This window comes from Culicoides brevitarsis, chromosome 1 (genome assembly GCF_036172545.1).
Source record: "Culicoides brevitarsis isolate CSIRO-B50_1 chromosome 1, AGI_CSIRO_Cbre_v1, whole genome shotgun sequence".
NCBI lineage: Eukaryota > Metazoa > Arthropoda > Insecta > Diptera > Ceratopogonidae > Culicoides > Culicoides brevitarsis.
Window position 1 is genome coordinate 2097183 of NC_087085.1, and position 27859 is coordinate 2125041.

Consider the following 27859-nt stretch of genomic DNA (forward strand, 5'->3'; position numbering starts at 1 on the left):
TGACACCACGTATTTTTTGATATTTTTTTTGTGATATTAATTTATAATAATTTTTGCGTCATCATTTTAATAATAATAATAATATAGTTTTAGTTTTTTTTTATTTTTTTTTAGGATAAGTTTACGTTATAATTTATTTTCTAAGATTTTATCTTCGTTATTTTGTGTTTTTTGTGTAGTAGTAACGTTTATGTAGTTAATTAATTTAGGTTTTTAAGTTTTTTTTTTATTTTTTAAATCATTTTAAATTATAAATGTTGTTATTTTTTTGAAATATAAACTTTTTTCTTTAATTATAACTGCTAGGCTTAAGATTAACACATGCATCCTCCTTCCTGGTCTTGTTGATCTTTTGAACTTGTCGGTTGAGTTTGCAGGTCAACAGCTACGAAGAAGGGTTTTAGTTAAGGAAAAAGTGTGAATTGTGTTTTTAATTGGAAAAAATATTTTTTTACAGAAGTTTTTTGCTAAAAGGGGAGAAATATCACTAAAATAATTATTTTTATAATTGAAATGAAAGCCATGCACAAGCACTAAACATACAAAACTAGAATATAAATAATTATTTTCAATTAAAACTACAACAAAAAGTTCTACTTGTGGTGCGCTGTACTTTACGGCATTGAAAGACTTTTATGCTTATTATTTAAAATGAACACTTTTATTATTTTTATTATGCAGTTGGTCCATTTTTCGTTTTATAACATAACATATAGAGATATAAATATACATTTAACTTTTAATTTATTTTTTTTTAAGTTTCAGTGATTATTTTAATAATTATTTAAAAAAAAAAGTAAAATGGAAAAATATTTTTTTAACATTAAATTAATAATAATATTTACGTTATTTTTTTTAACTCGTCGTTTTTAAATAAAAATTAATATTTTTAGTTGATTTTTTTTAAATATAAAAAATATAATAATATAAAATATAATAGTAATAAAAAAGGAAGTTCACGGAATATTTATAATGTTAAATTATTACAAAATATATATTTTTTGAAAATAAATGAATTTTTTTTAAAGCTATAGACACCACTTCAGCATGCACAATTTCCTTCGGGATCTTTGACGTCGTTTGGCGAGTCTTTGAGTATAACTTCTTGCACTGTGAAACGAACAAAAAAAGGCACGCAAGAAAAAAATAAAAGTTAAGGAAAAACAAGTACATAAAAAAATAATTAAAAAATATGTCGAAAAAATATTTCACACTCGCTACTTTAACAAATAAAAATTTTTCATAAAAAAAATAAATATATCTCGTTCATTCAGACGCGAAAAAAAAATATTCACAAACATACAATAAAGCTGCGATGACGGAGAAATGCGACAGATTTTTAAACGATTGATTGCAAAATAATGAAGAGAGCACACAAAAGCAGTAATTTAGTTAATAAAATATTTGTATACGATCCAATTATTTAAAAAAATAATAATAAATAAATAAATTATTTCGCAATCAATTCGATTTAATAAAAAAAATAAATCCTGTGAAAAGAAAGAGAAATAAATTTTTCACTTTTTGGAAAAAGGATACTGTCTTCCGGTGGCTTATGATCGGGTGTGTCCATGCCCGGTAACGCAGCTGCGACTCTTCTAAAAAGCTGTTGAAAGAAAAAAAAATAATTATTTTATTTGAATAAAAATTTTTTTTTAAGTTCTTATCCCAAAATATGTTATTTTTTTTAACAAAATGAAAATTTTAATAAAAAAAATAATTTAATTAAATTAAACATTAAAAATTAATTTATTTAAAAACAAATAAAATAATTATTTTTTTATTAAAAAAAAAATAAATTTTTAAAAAATTTAATTTAATTTAATTTATAAAAAAAAAATGTAAAATTAAATTAATTTTGAAAATATTTTAATTTTTTTTAATAAAAAAAAAATATTTTAATCTTTTTAAATAAAAAAAAATTAATGCTAAATTAAATAAAGAAAAAAAATTAATGAAATTTAAAAAAAAAATATAAAATGAATTTTTAAAATACAAAAATAATTTTAAATTAATCAACACGAATAAACGTTAATTAAATAAAATTTTAATATTTTAAATCAATTAAATTTATTCAATTAAAAATTAGTGATTAATTAAAAAAAATGAAATAATAATTATTTTTTATTAAAAAAAATTAAATTAAAATTTAAATTAATTTTACATTCATTTATTTTTTTTAAACTTAAATTTATTTTTTAAATATTTATATTAAATTTTTTTATTATTTTTTAATAAAAAATAATTATTTTAATTTTAAAATAAATTTAAATTAATTTTTTTATTAAATTTTTCGTTTTATTTAAAATATTTAAAAAACTTTATTTGAAAAAAAATAAATTAAATTTAAAAAAATAATTAATTTTATTCAATTTAATTTTTTTTATTTAAAATCAAAGGAAAATAAATTTAAAAAATATTCATGAAAAATTGCACTTACTTGCTTCACATTATAGCCTGCCTTAGCACTTGTTTCTATAAACATAACATTTAATTCTTTTGCTTTTCGCTCGCCTTCCTCCGTCGAAACCTGACGTTTATCTGATAAATCTGTTTTATTGCCAACTAACATTATGATTACATCGCTGCCACGCTCAGTTCGCACATCATCAATCCATTTTGATGTTTGATGGAATGAATTTGCATCTGGAAAAACAGTGCGAAAATTGCGATTAGCCAAGGATTTATGCAATGAATAAATTAACAAAGTTTATCGTCTGTGTGTGTGTGTGAGAAATTTATTGTTTAGTCAAAATTTCGCTCAAAATCAAGTCAATAAAGTTAAAGTCCTGTCAACAAAACAATTTCTCAACTCATCAAATCCTGTCACTTCCCACACAATTTGTCTCTCGTGACAAATCCAAAATAATCGCCATTATCTTCATCAAATCGAAATAATGATGACATTATTCAAGTCTCGGTTGTCGTCTCAATAAAAAAAAATAAAAAAAATCCGAAATTGATATAAAATAAAGCACGAAAAAAATAAATCCTTGAAAAAAAAGATAAACTCTCCCAAATTGTAACAAATCATTTTTATATGAGGCACATATTTGTAGAAAAAAGTAATTTTTTGTCCCAGACACAACATGTTACTTATTTATTTTATTTCATTTTTTTCTGCTAATGTTCCCTTGTGTTAACAGGCGACAAATACTTTTTCTCTGGTCCCGTCGTTGTCGCAGCTGTAGACACAAAAAACACTTATTTTAACCTGTTTTCCATGTTTGTGTGTCCAAAAATCCCCCCTTTTGTTGTACTTTTCGCATTTCACACACACAAAACAATAAAATTACACGTTTTTTCTCGCACAATTGACGAATTTTTTTTCTCCGCTGTTTTAGGAGATAAAAGGCTCAGCTAATAGTCGAGAGATGAGCAAAAAAAAAATCAGTGAAAAAATTCGGCGAAAAATATTTAAAGCTCACGAGGGAGTGTTGTTGATTCAGTGAAGGGGGAAATATTGGGGATGCTCATAAAATAATAAAAGATGAGAGCTAATGCTCATGTCTGTTCTTTTTTTTGTGTGTTGATGATTTTTTTTTTGGTAGACATGTGTCAGCTATCTACTTTGGATATTGTTAAAAAATTATTCTATTTTGCATGATTTTTTAAATTCAGGGACGCGGCTTTAATATTTTAAATGCTTGATTTTTTTTAAATTATTTAATTAATTATTTAAAATTTTTTTTCTTAAAAAATAATAAATGAATATTTTATTTTATTTTATTAAAAATAAATATTTAAATTCAAAAAAAATTAAATAAATAAAATTTATTCAAAAAATTTTTAAAATAAATTAAATTAAAATTAATTTATTTATTAAAAAATTAATTATTAAAAATAATATTTATATTTAAATGAGTAATTTTATTTTTTCAAAAATTATTTTTGAAATTGAATTAAATCAAAATTAAATTATTTTTTTAATTAATTAATTATTTAATTTTTATTAATTTAAAAAATTTAATTAATTTTTTTTTATTTAACGAATTTATTTATTTTATTAAATTTTAATTTATTTTTCTTAATTATTTTTCATTTTTACTGAAATAAAATAAAATAAAAATAATTTTTCAATTTAAAAAATAATAACAAAACAAAATATTGATTATTTTTATTTAAAAAAATATAAAATTAATTAATCAAATTAATTATTTAATTTTAATTATTTTGAAAATTAAATTAAATTAAAATTGTTTTTTTTTAATCTAAAGAATTTATTAATTTTATTATGTTAAAAAATTTGAAAAAAAAATATTTTTCAATAAAATATTTAATTATTTTTAAAATGTTAAAAATATAAATTTTTTCATGAGTTTTTTGAAAAATATTTTTTTTAAATCAAAAGAAACTTTAATGAAAAAAATTAAAAAAAAAATCAACCAAAATATGAATTTTCAGTAAAAAAATAAAAAAAAAACTTTAAATTAATTAAATCCTCATCCCATAAAAAAAAAAATCATCATTCCGGAAAATTAAAAAGTTTTTAATAAATAAAATTATTTTAAGCATGTAACATAATAATAAAATAATGAAAATGGAGAGAAAGGAAAACGTAACTTTTCCAATGAAAAGCCATTAACTCGTTTTTATTAGTAGTATTTTCATTATTATTACTCCGCTCATATAACTCCATTGTCATGATTAATTTTGTAAACATTATTAACATCATTTTCCGCATGTTCCCGCTTTATAATCACGTAAAATTCTGTAATATTTTATTTAATATTCCGTGCGGTTGTTCGCGCGCCGGCTGCTTCCCTTGGATGGCGCTTATTTCTACAACTACATCAACACATGTTTTTTCACTCATCAGCGAATTTGAAAAGGTTTTTTTTTCGTGTAACGTCATAATTTATCCTTTTTTTGCTGATGTGCGTGTGGGTGAACAATTTTTTTTACAATCAATGTTTATGATTGTTCAAGTGAATTTCGACATTTATAACAATACTTTTTTTTTCGGGGAAGAATGTCGAGGAAAAATGTTCGTTTCATTGCATCCTGAAGTTGTTGAAGTTTAGACGAGTCAAGAGTCCGTTGTTGGAAAAATGTCAAAAGCAGGATTTTAAAAAGAATTTTGTTCACACGAGAGATTCATCATCAATAAATCATGTTTTTTCGCACACAGTCAAGTTGTCTGGAATTGTTCAATTTTTTGTTTAATATTTTGTGCGTTTGCAAAAAAAAAAAGTATAACAAACAAGCAAATAAACAAAACGAGGCTCATGAAATATGCACGTCATTCGTTGCATTTTTCCAGCGTTTGAATGCTTTCGTTTGCACGAGTGCGGAAAAAGCGAGAGAAAAACATTTTTTGTTGTTGTTATTTAAATAACAAGGAGGAAATTTATGAATATGTCTCGACTTTGTATGGATTTGCAGGAGTTTTGTTGCAAGTTTTTAGAAAAAAAAATATTTTAGACAGTTTTTTTAATTTTCGAAGGTTTTTTTAAAGTTTCAAAATTATGAAAAAAAATCATTTAAAAATTTTTTATATTTTAATTAAAAAAATTATTTAAAAAAAAAAAAAAAATTATATTTTGATAAAAAAAATAATTTTAAAAAATTAATTCAAATTTTTAAGAATTTATTAATTAATTATATTATACATATTCAAACTAATTTTAAAAATTAATTTAATTAAAAAAAATCATTTTATTTTATAAAAAAAATTTAAAAATGTAAATTTGTTTTAATTTAATTAAAAGACGAAATATTTTTAAAGTCATAAAAAATTAAAACTTTTACCTATGTCAAAGGAATTTTTTTCAGTTTCAATTTTTTGACAGTTTTGAGTTATAAAATGATTAAAAATGATAAATTAGAGCCCTCTGACAAATTTTTATCCATTTGGAGCAAGATTTGACAAAAATTGCTTTGACACAGTTTTTGACACAGTTTTTTTGCTCTTGATTTAGTTTTTAAAACAAAACTATGTCAAAGAAAAAATTTTTTTTCAGTTTCAATTTTTTAGCAGTTTTGAGTTATAAAATGATTAAAAATGATAAATTAGAGCCCTCTGACAAATTTTTATCCATTTGGAGCAAGATTTGACAAAAATTGCTTTGACACAGTTTTTGACACAGTTTTTTTGCTCTTGATTTAGTTTTTAAAACAAAACTATGTCAAAGGAAAAATTTTTTTTCAGTTTCAATTTTTTGGCAGTTTTGAGTTAAAAATAAAATTTGCAGTTTTGACACAGTTAGTTTTTAAAACAAAAAGTTTCAATTTTTTAGCAAAAATGATTAAAAAATTAGAGCCCTCTGACAAATTTTTATCCATTTGGAGCAAGATTTGACAAAAATTGCTTTGACACAGTTTTTGACACAGTTTTTTTGCTCTTGATTTAGTTTTTAAAACAAAACTGTGTCAAAGAAAAAATTTTTTTTCAGTTTCAATTTTTTAGCAGTTTTGAGTTATAAAATGATTAAAAATGATAAATTAGAGCCCTCTGACAAATTTTTATCCATTTGGAGCAAGATTTGACAAAAATTGCTTTGACACAGTTTTTGACACAGTTTTTTTGCTCTTGATTTAGTTTTTAAAACAAAACTATGTCAAAGGAAAAAATTTTTTTCAGTTTCAATTTTTTAGCAGTTTTGAGTTATAAAATGATTAAAAATGTTAAATTAGAGCCCTCTGACAAATTTTTATCCATTTGGAGCAAAATTTGACAAAAATTGCTTTGACACAGTTTTTGACACAGTTTTTTTGCTCTTGATTTAGTTTTTAAAACAAAACTATGTCAAAGGAAAATTTTTTTTTTCAGTTTCAATTTTTTGGCAGTTTTGAGTTATAAAATGATTAAAAATGATAAATTAGAGCCCTCTGACAAATTTTTATCCATTTGGAGCAAGATTTGACAAAAATTGCTTTGACACAGTTTTTGACACAGTTTTTTTTGCTCTTGATTTAGTTTTTAAAACAAAACTATGTCAAAGAAAAATTTTTTTTTTCAGTTTCAATTTTTTGGCAGTTTTGAGTTATAAAATGATTAAAAATGATAAATTAGAGCCCTCTGACAAATTTTTATCCATTTGGAGCAAGATTTGACAAAAATTGCTTTGACACAGTTTTTGACACAGTTTTTTTTGCTCTTGATTTAGTTTTCAAATCAAAACTATGTCAAGGAAAAATTTTTTTTTCAGTTTCAATTTTTTGGCAGTTTTGAGTTATAAAATGATTAAAAATGATAAATTAGAGCCCTCTGACAAATAAATTAGAGCCCTCTGACAAATTTTTATCCATTTGGAGCAAGATTTGACAAAAATTGCTTTGACACAGTTTTTGACACAGTTTTTTTTGCTCTTGATTTAGTTTTTAAAACAAAACTATGTCAAAAAAAATTTTTTTTTTCAGTTTCAATTTTTTGGCAGTTTTGAGTTATAAAATGATTAAAAATGATAAATTAGAGCCCTCTGACAAATTTTTATCCATTTGGAGCAAGATTTGACAAAAATTGCTTTGACACAGTTTTTGACACAGTTTTTTTTGCTCTTGATTTAGTTTTTAAAACAAAACTATGTCAAAGGAAAAATTTTTTTTCAGTTTCAATTTTTTGGCAGTTTTGAGTTAAAAATGATTAAAAATGATAAATTAGAGCCCTCTGACAAATTTTTATCCATTTGGAGCAAGATTTGACAAAAATTGCTTTGACACAGTTTTTGACACAGTTTTTTTTGCTCTTGATTTAGTTTTCAAAACAAAACTATGTCAAAAAAAAAATTTTTTTTCAGTTTAAATTTTTTAGCAGTTTTAAGTTATAAAATGATTAAAAATGATAAATTAGAGCCCTCTGACAAATTTTTATCCATTTGGAGCAAAATTTGACAAAAATTGCTTTGACACAGTTTTTGACACAGTTTTTTTTGCTCTTGATTTAGTTTTTAAAACAAAACTGTGTCAAAGAAAAAAATTTTTTCAGTTTAAATTTTTTAGCAGTTTTAAGTTATAAAATGATTAAAAATGATAAATTAGAGCCCTCTGACAAATTTTTATCCATTTGGAGCAAGATTTGACAAAAATTGCTTTGACACAGTTTTTGACACAGTTTTTTTTGCTCTTGATTTAGTTTTTAAAACAAAACTATGTCAAAGTAAAAATTTTTTTTCAGTTTCAATTTTTTAGCAGTTTTGAGTTATAAAATGATTAAAAATGATAAATTAGAGCCCTCTGACAAATTTTTATCCATTTGGAGCAAGATTTGACAAAAATTGCTTTGACACAGTTTTTGACACATTTGAAGTCAAAGAAATTTTTTGAGCAGTTTTGAGTTATAAAATGATTAAAAATGATAAAAATTGACAAATTTTTATCGATTTGAGCAAGATTTGACAAAAAGTTTTTTTGCTTTGACACAGTTTTTACACTTTTTTGCTCTTGATTTAGTTTTTAAAACAAAACTATGTCAAAGGAAAAATTTTTTTTCAGTTTCAATTTTTTGGCAGTTTTGAGTTATAAAATGATTAAAAATGATAAATTAGAGCCCTCTGACAAATTTTTATGCATTTGAAGCATTTTTTTTTAATAATTTTTTTTAGTTTTTTAAATTTCTTTCTCTTTCTTTTTCTTTAACAAAGATTTAAAAAAAAAATTATTTTTTTAAATAAAAAAAATCATTTTCTGTGATTAAAACAGTAAATACAAAAAAAAAAAAAATAAATAAAAAAAAATAAAATAAAAAAAAATTAAATGAATAAACTCTACGCTTGTTCATGCTTTATTTTCTTAAAATCTTTAATCTCTTAAATTTTGTCCTCTTAAAATTATTGTTTTTGTTCGGGTTTTGTCTTCATTCAAATTTGCCAAAAGCAAAAAAAAATTTTTCAAAGAATACTTACTTGTTATATCATAAACAACCACAGCTACTGTTGAATCCCTAATATAAGATGGTATCAACGATCTAAAGCGTTCTTGTCCCGCAGTATCCCACAACTGTAGTCTCACCGTACGATCCTCCAGATACATTGTTTTTGATAGAAAATCTATACCTATTGTTGCCTGAAAAATTCAAAAAAACGAGAAAATTATCCCAAAATGCCTCAGAAAACAAAAGCGATGAATGAAACGCAAAATTTCGCATTAACGAAGAACGAATTGACACAAAGCGCTTCGTCACGCACACATTTTGATGAAGAAAATTCCTCCGCACTCGAAACTTTCTCCTTTTTGCACCCGACGAAAAATAAATGAAATTATTAATCACGCCGCTTTCCATGCGAAATTAATGATGTTAATAGATGTTTTCGGCAGTAATCCACGCACCAACCACATCATTAACGAACAAATAAGCTAATTTCGAGAACATTTTCCCTACTTTTGTGGGCAGATTTCGTTGCTACGACGAAAATTATTACTCGAGGCTGCGAGATGCTCGAGAGTTTTTTGATGAAGACGTAAATAAATATTTGACGTCATGCGAGATGATAAGAGAGAACGATTTATTTGCCATTTTTTTTGTCTATTTTTCGGGGACATGGACACAAAATGAGCGACAATGCCAAAACAAACAAATAAAAAAATCGATCTCGTCTCGAAATCAGATTAATATCGCCATAATAGACAACGTCAAGAGAGAAAAAGAAAAAAATGGACAAAACTCTACCGGGAATTGTGCGATGTAATGTGAAAGATGACGATGATGAATATGTCGGAAGATAATATGACTTGCACGAAAGAGATAGAAAAGATTTTTCATGAGTGATGTTCGCCTCCTGCTATTTTTAGCGGTAGAAGTGGGTCAACGGGGGTTAACTTTGTTCATCGTGCACCGACAATTCAAGCAAAAAAACGTAAAAAAAAATATTATTGCACGAGAGAAAAGAGAAATAAAAATGAAATAGATGAAAAATAACATAAAACACGGAATCAAGACAAAATGCTCATTTTTCATAAAACACACACAGTAAACACTCGTATTCGCAAAAATAAACTCATATAAGGAGGAAACTTGAGAGAAGGAAAGCACAAGACGAAGAAAACCATTATTATGCAAGTAATGTAGCCGACATTTATAGGTGTTTCATAAAATTTATTCATTATTGTTTATATGGGGACTTGCTTGAAATAACATTGCGGTCCCCATTTATTACGATTTGACATTAGAGACAAACATTCTTCGAGAGGAAATCCATAAAATAACACACGTTTATGACGAATTTGTGTTCTTTAAATTGAAATTATTCGTTTTGAGAAAAAAAAATTTAAATAAATTTAAGAAAATTTAATAATTTAAAAAAAAATATAATTAATTTATAATAATTAAAATAATTAAAAATTAAAAAATAATTAAAAACTAAAAAATAATTAAAAATTAAAAAAAAATAATTAAAAATTAAAAATAATTAAAAATTAAAAAATAATTAAAAATAAAAAAAATTATTAGAAATTAAAAAAAAAAATTAAAAACGAAAAAATTATTAAAAATTATAATTTTAATAATTAAGAAAAATTTATTTTTGATGAAATTTTAATTTTTGAGTTATTTTTAGTTTTTACTATTGGACCTGTAAATTTCGTTCAACCAATGAACTTGTTTTTATTACGAAAAATTAACATCTAAAAGTATGCAATGAGCTCAACTTTCGAATAAAACTGAATTTTTGTATTTTGGGTATGCAATGAACATTACATACTAAATTTGCAATTTTCTACAGGTTCCATTTTAGTTTTTTTCATTATTTTTGCGCAGAAACCTTCTCATAGCTAAAACTAACGTTTTACAAAAAAATTTAAAATAATTTGTAAGTCAAAAATTTGAGTTAATTCGTTACAAAATTTGTATGGATCTCAAAGCAAAATTTTCTAACGTACGAAATTAAATTAAAAATTTAAAAAAAATTAAGTCTTCAACTCAAAATCCGTAATTTTTTACAAATAAATTCCTGAGATGAACTCGATACTCCATATTTACTCAAACATTTCATTCAATACCTACAGACTAATAGCTCTAATCCCATGAAAATCGATAGACATTTTATCTTATTTGCTTTAAATTTACATTTTCCTTTCTTCGCATAGCTTTCCATACGTTCAACTGATTCCCTCTTATTTCTCGTAGATTTATCGAATTTTCCTCTACATTTCAGGGATTTCAGAAATGTTTGCATTTTATGTTCATTCACTCGATGGATCCAACAAAAGACGGCAAATTTGATCTCTTTATTATGACCTCAAGAAAATTCCTTTCATAATTCCTCTTCCTGAGTCAATTTCGCCCCAAACGATGAACAAAAAGAGCAATTGAAACTTTGTTTAATCGAACCGAGAGAGATGGAGAGACATTCCCAACAGCAATTCATCCTCGGACAAAAATTTTAATAATTCAATAAAAACTAACATCTAGGTAGGTATTTTGCCGAAGTTGTTGAATAATATTGTTTTTCATTCTGAGAGCAATCAATAACTTTTTCTTCCTCTGACTGTTGGAGAGATAAATTGCTACGAGGAATCATAAACGAACAATGCTGGAAAGTTCTTTAAAATTCATCGTGTGGTTTCGTGCAAAAACTTTAACGGTAAAGTAAAGAAGTTGTACAAAAAAAAAAGTAAAGGTGTGAAGATACAAATTGATAATAAAATGTTCACTATGCGAAAAATACAAAAATTTTTGTTCCATGTTTGACTTTGAGATTAAAATCAATATCGAAACGACGTGACAGAAATCATCAGAGTAAAAACTGTTTATTTTGCATCTCTTTGACGCAAAAGTAGAGAGAAACTCATAAAAATTTATCCTATTTTCCATATATTCAGATTTGAAGTTGTGTGTGACATAACCTTTCATATTCAATTTTGTTCGATGTCAGGAAATTTTTATTGCACAGATGAGAGCATTTCTCCGAAATTTTTGAAAGAAACTATTGGACCCGTTGACTTCGTTCTACTGAAAAAACTATTTTGTAGAAAAAAATACCCCTAAAAGTATGCAATTAATATCTCTTCAAAGAAAAATCGATTTTAGCCCCTATGAGATATGCAATGAAGCTTACATTTTAATTTCTTAATTTTTCGCCAACCTGTTTAACTTTTTTAAATTTTTATTGCACAAAAACCTTCTTAATATCAAAAGGAACCAATTACAAAAATCTCCAAAGAAATTCTTGAAGCAAAACTTGAGTTATAGCATTTCAAAATTTGTATGGAACTCGTTAAATGCGATTTCATCTTTTTTCAATTACACAAAAAAAAACCTTTTTCACATCTGCATTAGGGACATCAGCAGGAACGTCTCTCATTGAAATAAATGAACTTTTGATATATTTGCATAAAAATAAAACTCTGTGAATAAATTTATGTGTGGCAAAAAAAAAGTTCTTCGTCTGTCACACTTTTTCAACATACCAGAAAGCAAAAATAAAACTCTTATATAAGCATATCATAAATAATGAGATAAAAACCAACTTCCCTCTCACACAAAGTTTCGCCGCTGCCGCCGCCTGAAAACTCACTGAGGCAGGAAAAATCGAACATAAATGATTGCTATTCAACATCTTCTCCATCAATTATTGGATTTTGATATGTTTTTCTTTTCTCTTTCATTGAATTTATTCAATATTACGAGAAAAGTGGGGGACTTTGTGAAGAAAAAAAATGATCGATTATCGTATGTTTGTTTATCCATGAAAAAAAAAACGAGAAGAAATGCCCTTTTCCCCAAAGTGTTGTGAACATAATGGTCGATTGACGAGTTAATTGAAAAGTTATGAAGAGAAGGCAAGAATATAATAAAATTTAATTTATTTCTACACTATCTGTTATCAATTTAAATGTTGTTTAGATATTCATACGCTGCATTTCATAATGAATTATAATACTCTCCAAACATAACATTTAGCTAAATCAGCAAATAATTGTCGGAAATTGCACACAGAGATACACATTTTCCGCAAAATCAAACCACAAATTTATATTAAATGGAACACACACAGAACATTATCTATTTTATTTTCCAATTTCGGTGTTTATCATAAAATATTAATTTCACCCGAGACGACGGGAATGATGTTTAATTTCTGTTTAATCATTTCCATATAATTAAATTAACCGCGAGAGCTCGTTTTATTATTGACAAAACCGACGATGTAACCAGCGTGGTTGACAGTAAAGCTTTTCATGGAAAATTTCATTCGAAAAAAGGGATAAAAAATGTCACGTGGAAGGAAAAAAAGGTAAAGCTCAACAACCGTCTGAAAGTATAATCCTCTGGAAGACGACCTCTTAACGTGTGAAAATTTACACTCATGAAGGGGAAAAGTCAAAAGGTGATTTTTTGCAAAAGTGTCTTTTTTCATTTTAAGAGGCAACGAACGATAATTGTTAAAGTTTTTTGTTTGTTTCTTTGTGAAATGACAAAAAAAAGTATTTTTAACTTTTCAAGGCGAAAAAAGTTCAATTACACTTTAGAGGTTAAGAATTGTTGAATTTTATTTCAACTCTTAAGTCAACAATAAATTAAAGTTAAGGTTAAAGTAAAAGTTAAACACGAAAAAAAAAATTCTACTAAAATTTTAGTTTTGGAAAAATTTTAAAATTATTCGTTAAATTAATCAAAAAAGATTTTTAAAATATCAAATTTATTTAAATAAAAATATTTAAAATAATTTATTTTAATTAATTTAGTAAAAAAATTATTTCAAAAATTTTTTTTTTTAATTTAAAAAAATTATTTTTATTAATTTTTATATTTAAAAAAATTATTTAAAATTAATTAATTAAAATTTATTTTTAAAAAATTATTCAAAATTATTGATTTTAATTAATTTATTTTTAAAAAAATTATTTCAAAAAATCTTTTTTAATTTAAAAAATCATTTAAAAAATTAAAAATTTTAATTAATTTTTTTTTTGTTAAATATTTTTTAGTTAAAGACTTCAATTTAAAGTTTTTATTAATTTAAATAATTTTAATAAAAATAATATTTTTAACTAAAAAAAATAACAAATTAAATTTAAATTAAAAAAAAAATTTTTTTCAACCATTTTGTATGAAAAATTTTTTCAATAACATTTAAATGAAATGACAAAAAACAGTTTTTAAAATTTTTAACCAAAAGACTTTAGTTAAGCAAATTTCATTTAAAAATTTTAAATTTGTTTAAAATTTTTTTGAGAATAAATTTTAAAATAAATTGAAATAATTTCATTAAAAATTATTTATAATTCATGAAATTAATTTTAAAAATTTTAACTTAAGATCCTTTTATAAAAAAAAGGTTGACTAAAATTTGTACTCTGGAAAGTTAAATAAACAATTTCCCGTCTCATTAGGGATAAAATTTCGTGCATTAACTGAAATTTGATTCCTTTCTGCCCCAACATCATCAATACATGCGCAACGTACATAAATGTGTGAAGTGACCCAATTCCTTCGAAAAAAAAAACATTTTTCTCGCAAACAAAACAAACTTTTTAATATTCTACTCAGATATTTGTCCACACATACACTCCTGGTTTTAATACTAACTTTCGTGTCATGTCACATCGAGTCGTCACACACATTAAACGTTTATGACAAGCACCGAACTCAACTCAACTTACTGTCTGCCTTGCCAACCGACTGGGGGAATTCGAAAGAACTTTACCACATTTAATAATGTAATAAAATAGTTAAATACGACGACGACGGCACAACAAGTAAGTATGCTTCAAAGTCTTTTCTTCTTAACGTCTCTTCTTCGGTTAAACTTTAAAAAAATAAATAAATGATTAGCTTTTTTTCCTTTTTTTTGCCACATTTCCCATGTGAGTGTGTGTGTCTGACTTTGTATCTTTCTTTCATCTTGTTGTTAGCCATTCGCCTCAAGCCTACATTTTTATTTACTTTTTGAAACAAGCAGCATGCAGGAGCGACAGGAATTTCATATTGTGTCTCTCTCTGTTTGTGTTTCGAATATTTGCGAGAAAATTGTTGCCAGTTAGTCAACAAGGTTATCAAGTACTTGCACAGGTAGTTGGAGTTCATCAGACCATAAAAGTCGACAATTCAATACTTTGGGGGAAAATAAGTCATCTTGCGACATACATCAGAAAAAAATTGTTGATCAAAAGTTGTTTATCGCTCGCAAAAGTTTTCACATTTTATGGTTCACCCACACATGAGAAAATGCCTTTTGACGAACGACTTGATGTCTGCAATTAAGTGTAAAAGCCAATTTTGTGCAATTTATTTGTACACTTGTGTCTCAATTGCCGCTTATTGCTTAGTCTCGTCTATTTTCTTTCCTTTGTACCTCTTAATTGGAAACTAATGATCGGTTCAATGATTTACACAAAAGGCACTTCTGGCAATTTTCGAATGTTTTGAGTTAGAATGTTGTTTATGCTTTACATTCAATGAAAGGAATAAATAACAATGACTAACAAATTTAAGTCTTTGGAGAATCATGATTTGTAAAATTGTTCCAAGAAATATTTTTCAATACCTGAAAGTATGCAATCAATATTTTATATTAAAAAATGAATTTTGAGCTCCTTGAGATATGCAATGAAGCTTACATTACAAATTTTCATTTTTTCACGAATTTTCTATACATTTTTTGATTTTTTCTGCACAAAAACCTTCTCAACCAGAAATTTTTCGATACCTGAAAGTATGAAATCAATTTTAAAAAAAAAATTTTTTTGAGCTCCTTGAGATATGCAATGAGCTCAAACGGATTTATTACAAAGAACTCCAAAGAGATTCATAAAGCAAATCTTGAGTTATAGCATTTCAAAATTTGTATGAAATTTTCAAGCTTAATTCAATAAAATTATATTCCAAGAAATTTTCTTGGCATTGAATGATTTTTTCATTCAAACAAAAAAATGCATTAAAAACATAAATTTTAAAAACGAGCAAAGCATATTTTTATTTATCTATCACACAAGTAATTCATACAACAATAAAAATAAGAAAAAAATTACTTTTATAACAGTTGTAAATTATTCCTTTGAGCAAGTTCTTCTCTTTTTCTTCCTACATAAATGTTATTATATTGTATTTTACGATTGTGAGGCTGTAAACAATTTTCTTCAACTTCACTACATAAACAGACAGACTCGGCAGCAAAAAAATAAATAAAAAAAGTTTTCAAAGGAAAAATTACTTGTAACAAGAAACTTCCTTTTTTCTTCAAACTTGTTCGCCTTTTAAAACAATCGCCTGAAACGGAGTTTTTTTCAAATGTACAAGAATGTCCCTCATTCACAGTTAATTTTATCAAAATTTATGTTCGCCAAAACAAAAACACAAAAAAATTATTAAAAAGTTTTTTGTTGCTAATTATTTCCATGAATGTACGTTACACATAAAATGTGTTAAGTGACTATTAATGACCGTGCCAGAAGAAGAACAGAGAAAAAAGATAAGAAGAAAAAATTATTAACTAAATCCCGAGAGAAGGAGACTGAGTGTAAGTTAATAAGAGAAAATTACTTTTGACACGTTTTCCGTCATATTTTGTTGTTGTTGTTGTTTCGTTCAAGAGACACCTGTGTTTAACGAAAGAAAAACGGATGTCAAGCAAGAAATCAAAAAAGAACTTTTTCAACAAGGAAAAAAGATTAAAAGATGAAAAACATGCTTGAGTGACGTTGCTAGATTACATTTCCTTTTATTTTAATGTATTTTGGGGTTTTAATGATGAAAATTTTTTTCGACAAAAAATAGACCTGTACAGCAATTACATGCATCGCTTGCGTTCGTAATGATGACAATGGCTGAAAGTTTTTGAGTCACTTAGAGGTTTTCGTAGCGACTTTATGGCGAAAGACGATTGTATTATAATGGCAGCATAATTTTCCTTTTATCATATCATCTTCATCATCATTGTCATCGTCATTGTCGCATACAGTCGTCCGAAGTGAAAACGATGAAATGAGGAGTTGGTATGAAAAGTTGCATATATCGAGCTTTTACTTCGAGGAAATTTTTCGAAAAGATGGGCTAAGGCTTTCTAAACTTCATATAATTGATAAAAATCAACTTTGTTTTAAGGTTAAGGTTATTTGAAATAATGACCTTGAAATGCCCTTGAATTATTTTAAGGTTTTTCAACAAGTTACAATACAAATTTGTACTCGAAAATATTGAAAAACTCTTCGAGGGTCTTAAATTTATCAAAATTCCAACTTTTTCAACTACTTCAATGTAATTTTTTGAAAAATTCAGATCCTTTATGCGGTATATCATTTTGAATACTCCTCTCAACTAAAGAATGCTTCAACAAGAGATACTTCACAGTTCACACAGCCGGCAAAGATATTATTTTATTATTATAATGTGGGTAGCAAGCGAGTCAGGCAGGCATGGAGCATAAAGAAACAATAACTATACAGATTTTAATGCAATATATCAATTTCAATGCAATTTTCTAACATATTTTATTACAGTCTAATGCTTCCTTTTCGCCTCCTTTTTTTCGTTTCTTCTGCGACGACTTAGACAAGCGAGAGAGAATATAAATATAATTTGGGTACGGATCCTCTTATTATTTTCTTATAAAGCGTTTCTTCACATTTTCGTACGTCTGTGGCAAAATAAAAAGAAAGATAGAGTTAATCTTGCAACAACGACCGAAGAAAGAGGATTCTCGTAATGTATGTGTAATAAAATGTTGCCTTTTTCCTTTGACATTTTTTTTCTTTTTTTTTACCGTTAATAATACTCGAGTCGAGACAGAAAAATTTTTCGTATAGATGATGTTGACTGATAAATTTCGTTTGCTTTTAGAATTTTGCCCATTTTTCTCTTTTTTTTACGTATCACTTCACATTATCATCCTACACATGCCGAAGGATTTCCCCCAAAATTTAAAAAGAATTTCTTTTTAGTTAACTTTTTATCCTTCAGTTTGTCGTCCGTTTGCTCGGAGAAACCACACAAGGAATTAAATCTGTGTCCAACTTTTCCCCTTCAATCCCCTCGTTATGATTATTTTATGTTTCCTTCCGAGTATTGTGCGGAAAAAGGTGCTCAGGAAAAGCCATTTTTGCTAATGAAACACGAAATTAGGGAAATTTCCCATATCCGATAACCAATTCAAGCTGAAATTGTAGAGGAGAATTCGAGATCCGATTATCGTTTCACGGCGTTTAATTTGTTTGTTTGTTTAAAAATTCCTTAATTCCCTTCTTACAACACGAATTTTGTCCATTTTGCGCAAAAAAAGAACAAAAGCATTAATCCCTCATTTCATATTATTTATAACAACAAAAAAAAAAATTGTGAACACACACGTGCTTAATCTCCCTCTCGACAAATCCTGCGCTAAAAAAATGATACTAAATGCCCTTGTTCGAGACTTGTTATCGCAAATGCCATTGCAGTAGATTTATACATTCGCATTTATTTTGTCTGTTATTTATTTTTAATTCAAACATACAAAAGCTTTTTATATTCTAAAAATTTTTACCCACATTTAACTTTGCCCTATATATTCGTACTAACAGACATGAAAAAAAAATGATATAATATACGCGAGTCTTTTGTCTCATTTACTTTCAGTTTTCATCTCTGAACTGAACATTACTTCATTCATTGTCTTTTTTGTTGCAAAAGTAAGGCGTGAAAGAGTGTAGGACGAAGAAAAACAGACAAAACGTACGTGAAAAAAAGCAGGTGTGTAACAAAAAAAAAAGTTTTTGTCTCATCCTTGAATGAGGGCATTAGTGAGAATTGAGTATTAAGAGTCATTTTTATTGTTTCATATCGTTTTGAGCAACAAAATGTTATGAAAAAAAGGGAAAAAACTTGAACGGTAAACTCTGAAGAAAAAGTCGGGTCGATATTTTGTCTTCTATCACAGAGATAGTCGAGCACTTGTTGTTATGTATTTAACAAAGGATGATGTTGTGACAGTTTCTGATAGAAAAATTGTCACTTAACGACTTTAATTACGTTAAATGAAGATTGTAAACAAGATGGGACGGATAGAAAAGAAAATACAAAAATGGATGGAGTTGACAGGTAGTTTGTAAAAAAAAGCTTTTAAAAACACAAATTGATGAATGGAATAAAAGTTTCTCAAGAAAAATTGTCTCTAATTGAAATAAAAACTGCAGCAGACTTTTCAAAAGGGAACAAAGACAAACTTTTCTTCGTACAAACTTTTTTATTGTATTTCAATTCTCGGTATTCTAACAACAATAATAACGATTGATGTCTGAGAAAAAGGCAAACGTGACGTCCTTGGACAACAATTCAAAGTTTCCTAATCAATTTTTCTGTTATACGGAAAATTTTTGAAAGGCAAGTCGCATACTTTGATCTCATTTTCTCTTTGTGAATAACAAACAAGTCTTCCATCATCTAACAGAGTCATTCGATAAATGTCTCTTGAATTTTCCTATCGCGTCACAAAGTACCGTCATTTTCATCTATACTTAATACCTAAATATTTGCTAAATATTCCTAAACTCTGCAAACAAATTATTTGCTTTGAAACATGTTGGTACGTTGTCACATATTGCACGATTTTCAGATACATGAGTTGAGCCGAACTGAATTCATGATGATATTGTTTTCGAAAAAAGCAATTTTGCCGTGTATTAGAGTGCATATTAAATTATTTGTTGTTGATATTGTGGTACACGAAGCGACGCGACATGGGTTCATGGATGCGAATTTTCGGCGATAACCGTAAAATAAAACAATTACTTGTTTAAATTAATTCTGATAGTGATCCGCAATATGAGCAAATGGGAGAAAATGCATGGGGATGTTTTAGGTGAAAAAGATAGGATCCTAATTATTTTATGGAGTTGTCATGAAAATTCACTTACTTTTAAAATTGTGCGGTTTTGGAATATAATGAAGCACAAAGACACATCAAACACAGACGTGGTTAGAAGGAAAATAATTTGAGAAAGGAAAAAGGAGACAAAGTTCTAATAACAAACAAATATTTAACAGTAATTAGAAGATTTTCTGGTTTTTAGAAATAGAATAATGGAAGTTTGCTTTTTTGTTTGTTTTCTGCTAAGTGCTTTTCAGTACTTTTTCCCATATTGTCTAATGGTAAGGATACCAACTAGTTTTGATAAAAACTGTGAAAGCATTTAATTTGAATAACTTACCAATATTGCTCCCTCAATATCCAGATAAAACTCCCAAACTATTGAATTTGTAACAAGTGCCCGATTAAAAGCATTTCATTATCATTTGCTGCGCTTTGTTTTTTCGCCCCTAAACAGCAGTGAAAAAACAAATTCATTCAAAGCCACAAGCCTCATAATAATCTGTTGTTGAATTTGAATGAATGAAAAACATCGACGGCGACGGCTTCCAACAAAAAAGGTTCAGATAATGAGCGTGTTGTTCTGAATTATATAAAATTGTTTTGGTTTGGTTCAAAAAAAAAGGGAACACAGTAAAAAAAACGCCACACACGAACCTACGTCAACCCCAATTTATTTATCAGCACGTAAATCGAACGAAAGGACCATGGAAATTTTCCCGGAAAAAACAATATTCAATCATCGAGTAATTGTGCTGTGCACCCTTTTTTTGTAGCTCCGCAATAAATGCATTGCCTTTAATGCAATTATGTCTGTTCTACTGTAAATTTTAAAAGTCGATACGAATTATTATGGAGCACAAAAATAAACAATAGCAGAATGAATGTAGAAAGAATTTTCCATACAAAAAAAAATATTTACAAGCAGGTACGTACAGATTGTATGCAAAATAGCTTGAAAACTTAATTCCGATAAAAGTTTGCATTAAATTTAAATAAAAAGAAAATTTCTACGTTCATCTATCTTCTCGTCGTTCGTTCGTTCATCCAATCCAATTATTGTCTTGTATTGAAGGAGTTTTTTCTTCTCTCGGTAATTTTTTTTATCATTTCGAGCTTGAGTTGATGCGTGTCTGGTCCGAAAAAACACTCGAGCAAAAGCACATTAAAATGTTGGGGAAAAAAATGTAAAGTAGATGAAAATTATTGTCGACCGAGTGTGTTCATTCTTCGTTCGTTGTTAGTGAACTAAGGGAAATTATTGTAATGCAGCGTCAGCTTTTGCAGAATAATTTTCGGTACGTGAACCATGTACGAGCGGAGGAAGATGAAGTGATTACTTTCAAGTACTATATAGACACTTGTTTTGGCTACATTAACAATTTTGTGCAAATTTTAAAGTTCTTCCCTGTTTTTATTATTTTTTGTATTTTTAAAGAGTTTAAACTTTATTATTTTTCGCATGTGCCGTCCTCCCTTTTTGTTCGTGTTTGTTTGCCAAAAAATCCGATTGCAAAAGCGAGAGAACGAGACGCAGGCATGCAGATGATAGTCAAGCGAGATGCTTCGTGGTTACCTAACAATGTGTGTGATATCATGTGAGTAAGCGCACACAAACACACGCAAAGTGATGGATAGTTCATAAACACTAATTTATTTTAGGTATGCATTCCAATTTTCGGGAATGTGAACGTCGAACGTTGTGTTGTATATATTTATCGGAAAAGCAAGCAATGCCAACGCCGGAACGTAAAACAACAGAATCGTCGTGATAAAGTTAGATAAATTACGATGTTATGCTTTTGAGTAAATAATCAGGATGTAGCAACAAGTATTCTAACGCCTAAAACATCTCTTCCAGGTTCAAATGTACAAATAATATTGACAAGCTGTATGCTCTTAGATAAATGTTTGGGCATCTCGTCGTAACAACAAGTTATTCGGGGGAAATATCACAAATATCTGCCTGCCCAAAGGCGAGCGAGTGGAAATTACAAATTATGTACACGAAATGGAATTACAAATTAGCTCGATTCGAAACGATATTTGTTTGGTTAGCAGTTTCGCTCGTTTTTTCTGTGTGTGTGCATGTGTCAAAATCCCCAAGCGACTACCTCGAGAGAAACGAAGGTGATAAATTCCGTATTGATGAGCTTCCCACACGATACCGCAATACTAATCCGACATTCATGTAAAATATGTTTCGAGAGATTTACCTTTTTACGACACAAACACTGTAAAAGGTAAATCATCCAAAAAGGGCTGCGAATACATCGTAAAGCGGTTTTTAAGTAAATTATTATGAAATATTTCCCATATTGTCTAATGGATAGGATATCCAGAAGTTTTGTGATTTCCTTTTGAGTTTTCAGTTAGATTTTCTTCTTCATGTGCTTCAAAGAGTTGTTCAGTCCATTTGACCTTTCACATTGATCTAATAGTATCTTAGGTATACCTTTTTTGTCAACAAGTGTACACATTTCCATCCCACATTAAGACTCAAATTTGGTCACATGAATCCCTTTTTTTTTGTCGAGGGAAGAAACATCAAACTCCATTATCCTTGTAATCAACCTTTTTTACTGCCTTCCATGTCAATCTAATAACAACTGAAAGGTGAATTAGCTTAAGAAGTCTCATCGTCTTTCATTAATGTACACACACCTCTGTATTTAGTAGCATCTCCTCCTTCTCTTTGTCTCTTTATCTACGAGTAATAAACAAGTATCATCATCATCATATTTATTAAAAACGAGAGGGAGTTTGCCTTCTATGAAAAATTTGTTTAAAATAGCAAAAGTCAACATCATGTTTCTTCGTCTTCTCTTGGTTACCGGTGATAAGGATAAAGTGTATGCTTTAACACTTTTTTGAAAAGCATGAAAAAAAACTCGTCTGTCTGTACACCTTTTGCTCCCGTAATCCTCGTTCATTTACCTCATTCATAATGAAATTAATCTTCAACCATGTACGAGGCAAAAACGAGGCACAATTTTCTAACAACAATAATTACATTTGAATGAGCATAAATGCTTTCCCGAGAAAGCAATCACATTTTTTTTTTTTGAAACGAAAAAGTTAAAGTTTCCATGACAGAGCGCTCGCCATTTTCAACATTCATTAACCCGAACAGATTTTAATTAGAGCTATTTAATTACCGATAAAGTCATTGCATTGCAACGAGAAAGACGCGGGATAAAAAGACGGAGAAAAATGGTGTGCTATTAAATAATAAATGGAAAAGCAATTTAAAAAGGAGATAATGAGCTCAATGCAGTTTGACGAGCTTCGAATGCAGATACGAACGACAATCATAAAAGCTCTTTGCTTTCTCGTTTCAAGTTTACGATTTTTTTTTCATGAAAATTTAAATTATGTTTTTACATGAATTTAAATTTTAATGCGATAGAAAAAGGAGAGGAGAAACTACAACAACAATAACAAGAGGAGCAAAAAAAATGCGAAACAGAAAAAGGAACGTAAATCACAAGAATTGATTGTAAAACTTTTTTCTGCTTTTCCGAATAGAATTGAAAAAGAATAGAACAAAAAATTGTTTCGCATTTTTTTCTCTCTCTCTTTCTCTTTTACAATTTTTCCCTTATTGAAATAAATATTTTTTTTTGCTGTTTTGTTGATTAAATTAATCATTGAGATACTTTGTCGTTGTCGAGCGTTGAATTGACGCATAAATCGCACAGATTAATTGTATTAATAATTGTTCTCTGCGATTTATGTCTTTTTACGAATAGAAGGAACTTTGTGTCAAATTCTCCAAAAGAGAAAAAAAAGTTTAAGAAGGATTAAAGATTTTCAAACTTACCTGGTATGTGTTATCAAAACTATCGTACATAAATCTCGTAATTAATGAGGTTTTTCCAACTAAAAAGAGAAAGAAAAGAAAAAAAAACTTTAGAAAGGGGTGAATTTTTCATGTATTTAGTAGAATTAAGTACTAAAAAGAATAAGAAGGAATCTGCCAGAAAATTTCCTGTTAATTAAATTAAATCATTGGTGTGGGAGTGAATCTCGACTCGCACACAAAACGACGTCACGGCTCACAAACGAAAATAAAATATGTGAAAATTGGTTATTATCATGCGAAGGAATTCAAAGTTGTGACAGAGGAAGAAGAAGAAGAAGACGAGGGGAGACACGATAAGCGGAGAGAAGAAGCAAAAAAACGAACGAAGACAATTATAAATAAATATAATATTGCGTTTCGTTTTCCTTTTTTTGCTTCGGCTTTCATGAAATATGTATGGGAAGAATTTTCCTCATTCATTAATAGAAAACGGATAAAATTTTGTCTTTGCTCCCGTATGCCTTTTGCCGTATCTTGATAAATGGCAGAAAGTTGCCTGTAATCCTTTTTTGTTTGAACATGTCAAGTTTGTTGGGACATTTCTCGGATGTCTCGTCGTCAGTAGAAAGGCAATGGCAAAAATAAACCAGTTCATCAAACAATATAAGTGAGATAATTTATCAACATGGAATTGTAGCTCTTTTGTATTGTTTTGTTGTGCGGATGACATTTTGCTCGGCATTTTCAATTAATTTTCCTCACACAGGTTTTGTCTCGTTTTACGGATTATGTAAGTAGGTTTATGTATTTAAGGAAGACGAACAAATATTGTTTCTTCGGTATTTTGAAATTTTATTAGTTCCATATTTGCCGAAGATTGTCCAAATATTTGGAAGTGTATTCGGCTTATCGCACGTTTGCTATCAGTCTCAATTATTAAACCGAACAATAAATTGATGATAACGATGAATGTATATTTGAAAGGGCGCCGATTCTCATGGTAAGTTTTAATTATCAATTTTTTACTATTTTTTTTCAGAAAAATTTTCAAACATTATTCCAATTAATTCAAACCAAGCAATTATTTTTAAATTTTTTTGAAGTCTTTAAAATTTAAATTTTTTCAAGATCTTCAAAATTTTGCCGCTGAAGTGTTAAAAACGACAGTAACTTTTCCATATTTCATTTCATTTTAATCAACAACACTTTGTTTAAATAATAATAATAAAATTATTATGCAAATTTTCCAGAATGGTAGACCCGAATATAAAACAAACATTGTTCGTGTTAGGTTACATTGGCGTCACAAACTTTTCGTACGTTTTTTTTGCAACATTTACCAACAAAAAAACTTTTCATGAAAATTTCACAGCTCATAAAATAGAATTTAGTCACATTTTTTGGTAACGAGGTAGAAATATGTTGCAAAGAAGTGAACTTTTGGTTTTTTCAATTATTAAATTAAAACCAAAAAAAAATGTCTTCTTCTATTTTAAGACTTTATAGATTTTTTTCTCGAGTCCTCTTCTTTAAATTTATTGCTTTGAAATTAATATCTTGAGTAATTTCATCATGAAGAGAGATTATTATTTTCATGCCACTCATCGAGCTTCAGAAGAATGACAAGAGATAAAATATTAATAATATTTTGGAGGAGACACAGTTTGTAATGTGTCAAGACATTTAACAAGACATAATTTTTTTATCCTCATTTTTCATGCTCTTTTTGTGCAAAGAGATAGCTGAAACTAAGAAAAAAGAGAAATGACTGACGACACGTCGTCTCGTGCCACGACTATCTTGTATATTTTTTTTTGCTTTTATTAAAAAAGAAAGCAAATATGTGTCACCTTGTCGTTCGTTCTTCGTTGTTGTTGTTGTTTTTTTGTAACTGTCGTCGTCGTCATCATCGAGACAAGTGAGTAGTGATTACAGTAGAAATTATGCAAATTTAAAGGCAAAGCAGATGCAGACTTTGTTTCTTCTTAGAATCTGCCTTGCACGTCATTAACATCAGAGAAATCCTTTTTAATCAGTTCATTGAGGGTGTCTCGTCGTATGTCAATGCATTGAATGTGTTTAAAATTAAAGGCATCAAGGATTAAATGGAAAATTGCCTCAGGTTATCATCATCTCGTGAGTACCGTACAAATTATTAATAATGTAGAGTTTATGATAGGGTGAAAAGTTAAAATTATCGATCTGGTTATGAATTTTAAAATTCATGAAATTGCTTCAGTTCTATAGAAAATTTTGTCTACATTTTAATTTTTTTGTCTCGAATATTTTTTTATGATTTTTTTTTTATTAACAAATCGATTTTAATTAATATTTAGAAAAATTGATAATTTGGATTTTTTTAAAAGTTGAATTGAAAGTTGTTTGAATTTATATGTCACTTTCAATTATCAAAATTATATTTATTCAACTTCAAACTTTGATTTGATAACTTAATGATAAGGTTTTTGGAATATTTTCTGTTTTTTTTTTTTTAATTTAAAAATTTTAATTAATTTTTTTTTATTTTAACATTTTTACTTTTTATGTTTTTTTGAGTTTTTATTTTTTTTTTATTAGTTTTAAATTATTTTTTTAATTATTTTTTTTTATAATTTTCGTTTGTGATGAAAAATTGATTAAAATTTAATTTTTTATTAATTTTTTTTTATGATTTTTGTTCGGTATTTTTTTCATACAACTTTTTTAAGGAATTTATATTTTGTTGATTAATTTAGTTTAATTTTTATATTTTCTAAAGATTTTGTCATTTAATGACTTTTTAAAAGATTTTTTGTTTTAAAGTGAGTTTCAAAGCTCAAATCTCTTTGAAATTATAATTTTTTAAAAAATTTCTTAAAAATCGAGAATTATTTGAAATACTTTTGTTCTGAAACATAATTTTTAGAGGTTTTCAATGCAACTTAAAAATTGTCTTTTTAAAATATTTTTATATGAATTTTTTTCACTTTAGTTTTTAAAACTATTTTAATTTTTTTTTAAATTAATAAACTTTCTTTAAAATCTTTAATTTTTGCCTTTAAATTAATTTTTTAAATAAATAATTTAATTTTGGCGTAAATTTTAACATTTTTGTTCTAAATTTAAATGTCAAATATTATTTTTTTTCAACATTTTTATCAAAAATTATCTTTTTAAGAACTTTTTTGACAAGATTTCATTTCACTTTAATCCTTAAAGCTCAATCCAAAGCCATAAAAATCGTAATTTCATTAAATTTCAATATCACAAAAGCATTTTAACAGTTCTTAAAGCTCATTTCGTGTCTGTTTTTGCTTCTATTTACATTACATTTCACAGTCCAGTTCTTGAAACTAATTTATTTTATACTTGATTCACATATCACTTGCTTTCTTTCACTGTTCTTTCGTTTTTTGCTTGAATATTCACACAAACACATCCCGTTAGATTTTGGGCTAAACTCGCTCTTTGTTTGTTTGTTATTATTTCTATTCTTCTTCTGCTACTTTTGCTGGATTTGCTTCCACGATTATTATTTTCTTCCGTAATTCACTTTGTTCGTGCATTGATGCGAATGTCGTGCGTTCAAAGACCTTTCTCCGCTCTCTTCTCACACAACAACGACGAATTCGGCTATGGAGTACAAAGAAAGATTGTTCCAAAAAAAAAAGTGAAAAAAAATTATGATCGGCGAGGAGAGTGTGGCACCTCTCAATGACTCATGTCGTATTCAAATCAATAAAGTTTGTGTGTATGTTGCAAAATATATCCATAGCGAGAGAGGTATATATAATTAATTGATTTTGACATTACAGTGTACCAAACCAACCAACACACAACACAAATATGAACACGTCGGCAAATTAAATTCTTCCGTAATTTTGCCGAAATTCGAGGGTTGTCAAGGAAATCTCCTTTAAATTCGGGATTTTTTGTTGATTTTAGTTTAAAATCTTTCTTTGCACTCCTTTTTGCCATCGAATCCATCGAGTTTCGTCATCATCATCATCATCCAGTCCGTCGTATGTTCCCGTAGAGCTTCGTACAGAGCCAGGAGGGTGTGTGTGTGTGTGTGTGTGTGAACGTAGGTTGTGCAGCCAAAAAGCTGACTGAAGAAAATGGGCGAGCACTTTTTCTCGCGACTTACCGCTTTGCTCTCCCAAAAACACCAACTTGAATTTCCTAAGGGGACTTCCGAAATCGCCGGACGACGACATGTTTCCACAAAATGAGTTAAAACGCACGGGTTTTCACGGTAATTCTCGAGTTCTATTTTCACACGTCTTCACACGATCGTTTCTGATTCACGACTCATTGAGGCGAATGCGAGTGATAATGTTATACGACGTTATAC

The 27859-nt window shown here is 27.5% G+C and overlaps 1 protein-coding gene across 2 annotated transcripts; it reads right to left on the reverse strand.

Annotated features, from left to right (window-relative positions):
- Positions 1-239: 239 nt before the first annotated feature.
- Positions 240-27803, reverse strand: LOC134828214 (ras-related protein Rab6). 2 transcript variants are annotated; one of them, XM_063841241.1, is made up of 6 exons: positions 27653-27803; positions 23545-23603; positions 8844-9003; positions 2441-2646; positions 1540-1606; positions 240-385 (listed from the first exon to the last, which is right to left on the reverse strand). In XM_063841241.1, the coding sequence occupies exons 1-6, from the start codon at positions 27720-27722 to the stop codon at positions 315-317; spliced, it is 633 nt and encodes a 210-aa protein (XP_063697311.1). In that variant the 5' UTR covers positions 27723-27803; the 3' UTR covers positions 240-314. The 2 variants fall into 2 exon arrangements, with proteins under 2 accessions (XP_063697311.1, XP_063697312.1); XM_063841242.1 differs by lacking the exon at positions 240-385 and adding an exon at positions 757-1110.
- Between the last annotated feature and the right edge of the window lie 56 nt (positions 27804-27859).

Coding starts and splice junctions, on each gene's coding strand:
- LOC134828214 (XM_063841241.1), bottom strand. CDS start 27,722: ATGTCGTCGTCCGGCGATTTCGGAAGTCCCCTTAGGAAATTCAAGTTG. Junction 2,647..8,843: donor GGTTGTTTATGATATAACAA/GTAAGTATTCTT, acceptor CTGTTTTTCCAG/ATGCAAATTCATTCCATCAA. Junction 1,607..2,440: donor CAGGCTATAATGTGAAGCAA/GTAAGTGCAATT, acceptor TTCTTTCAACAG/CTTTTTAGAAGAGTCGCAGC.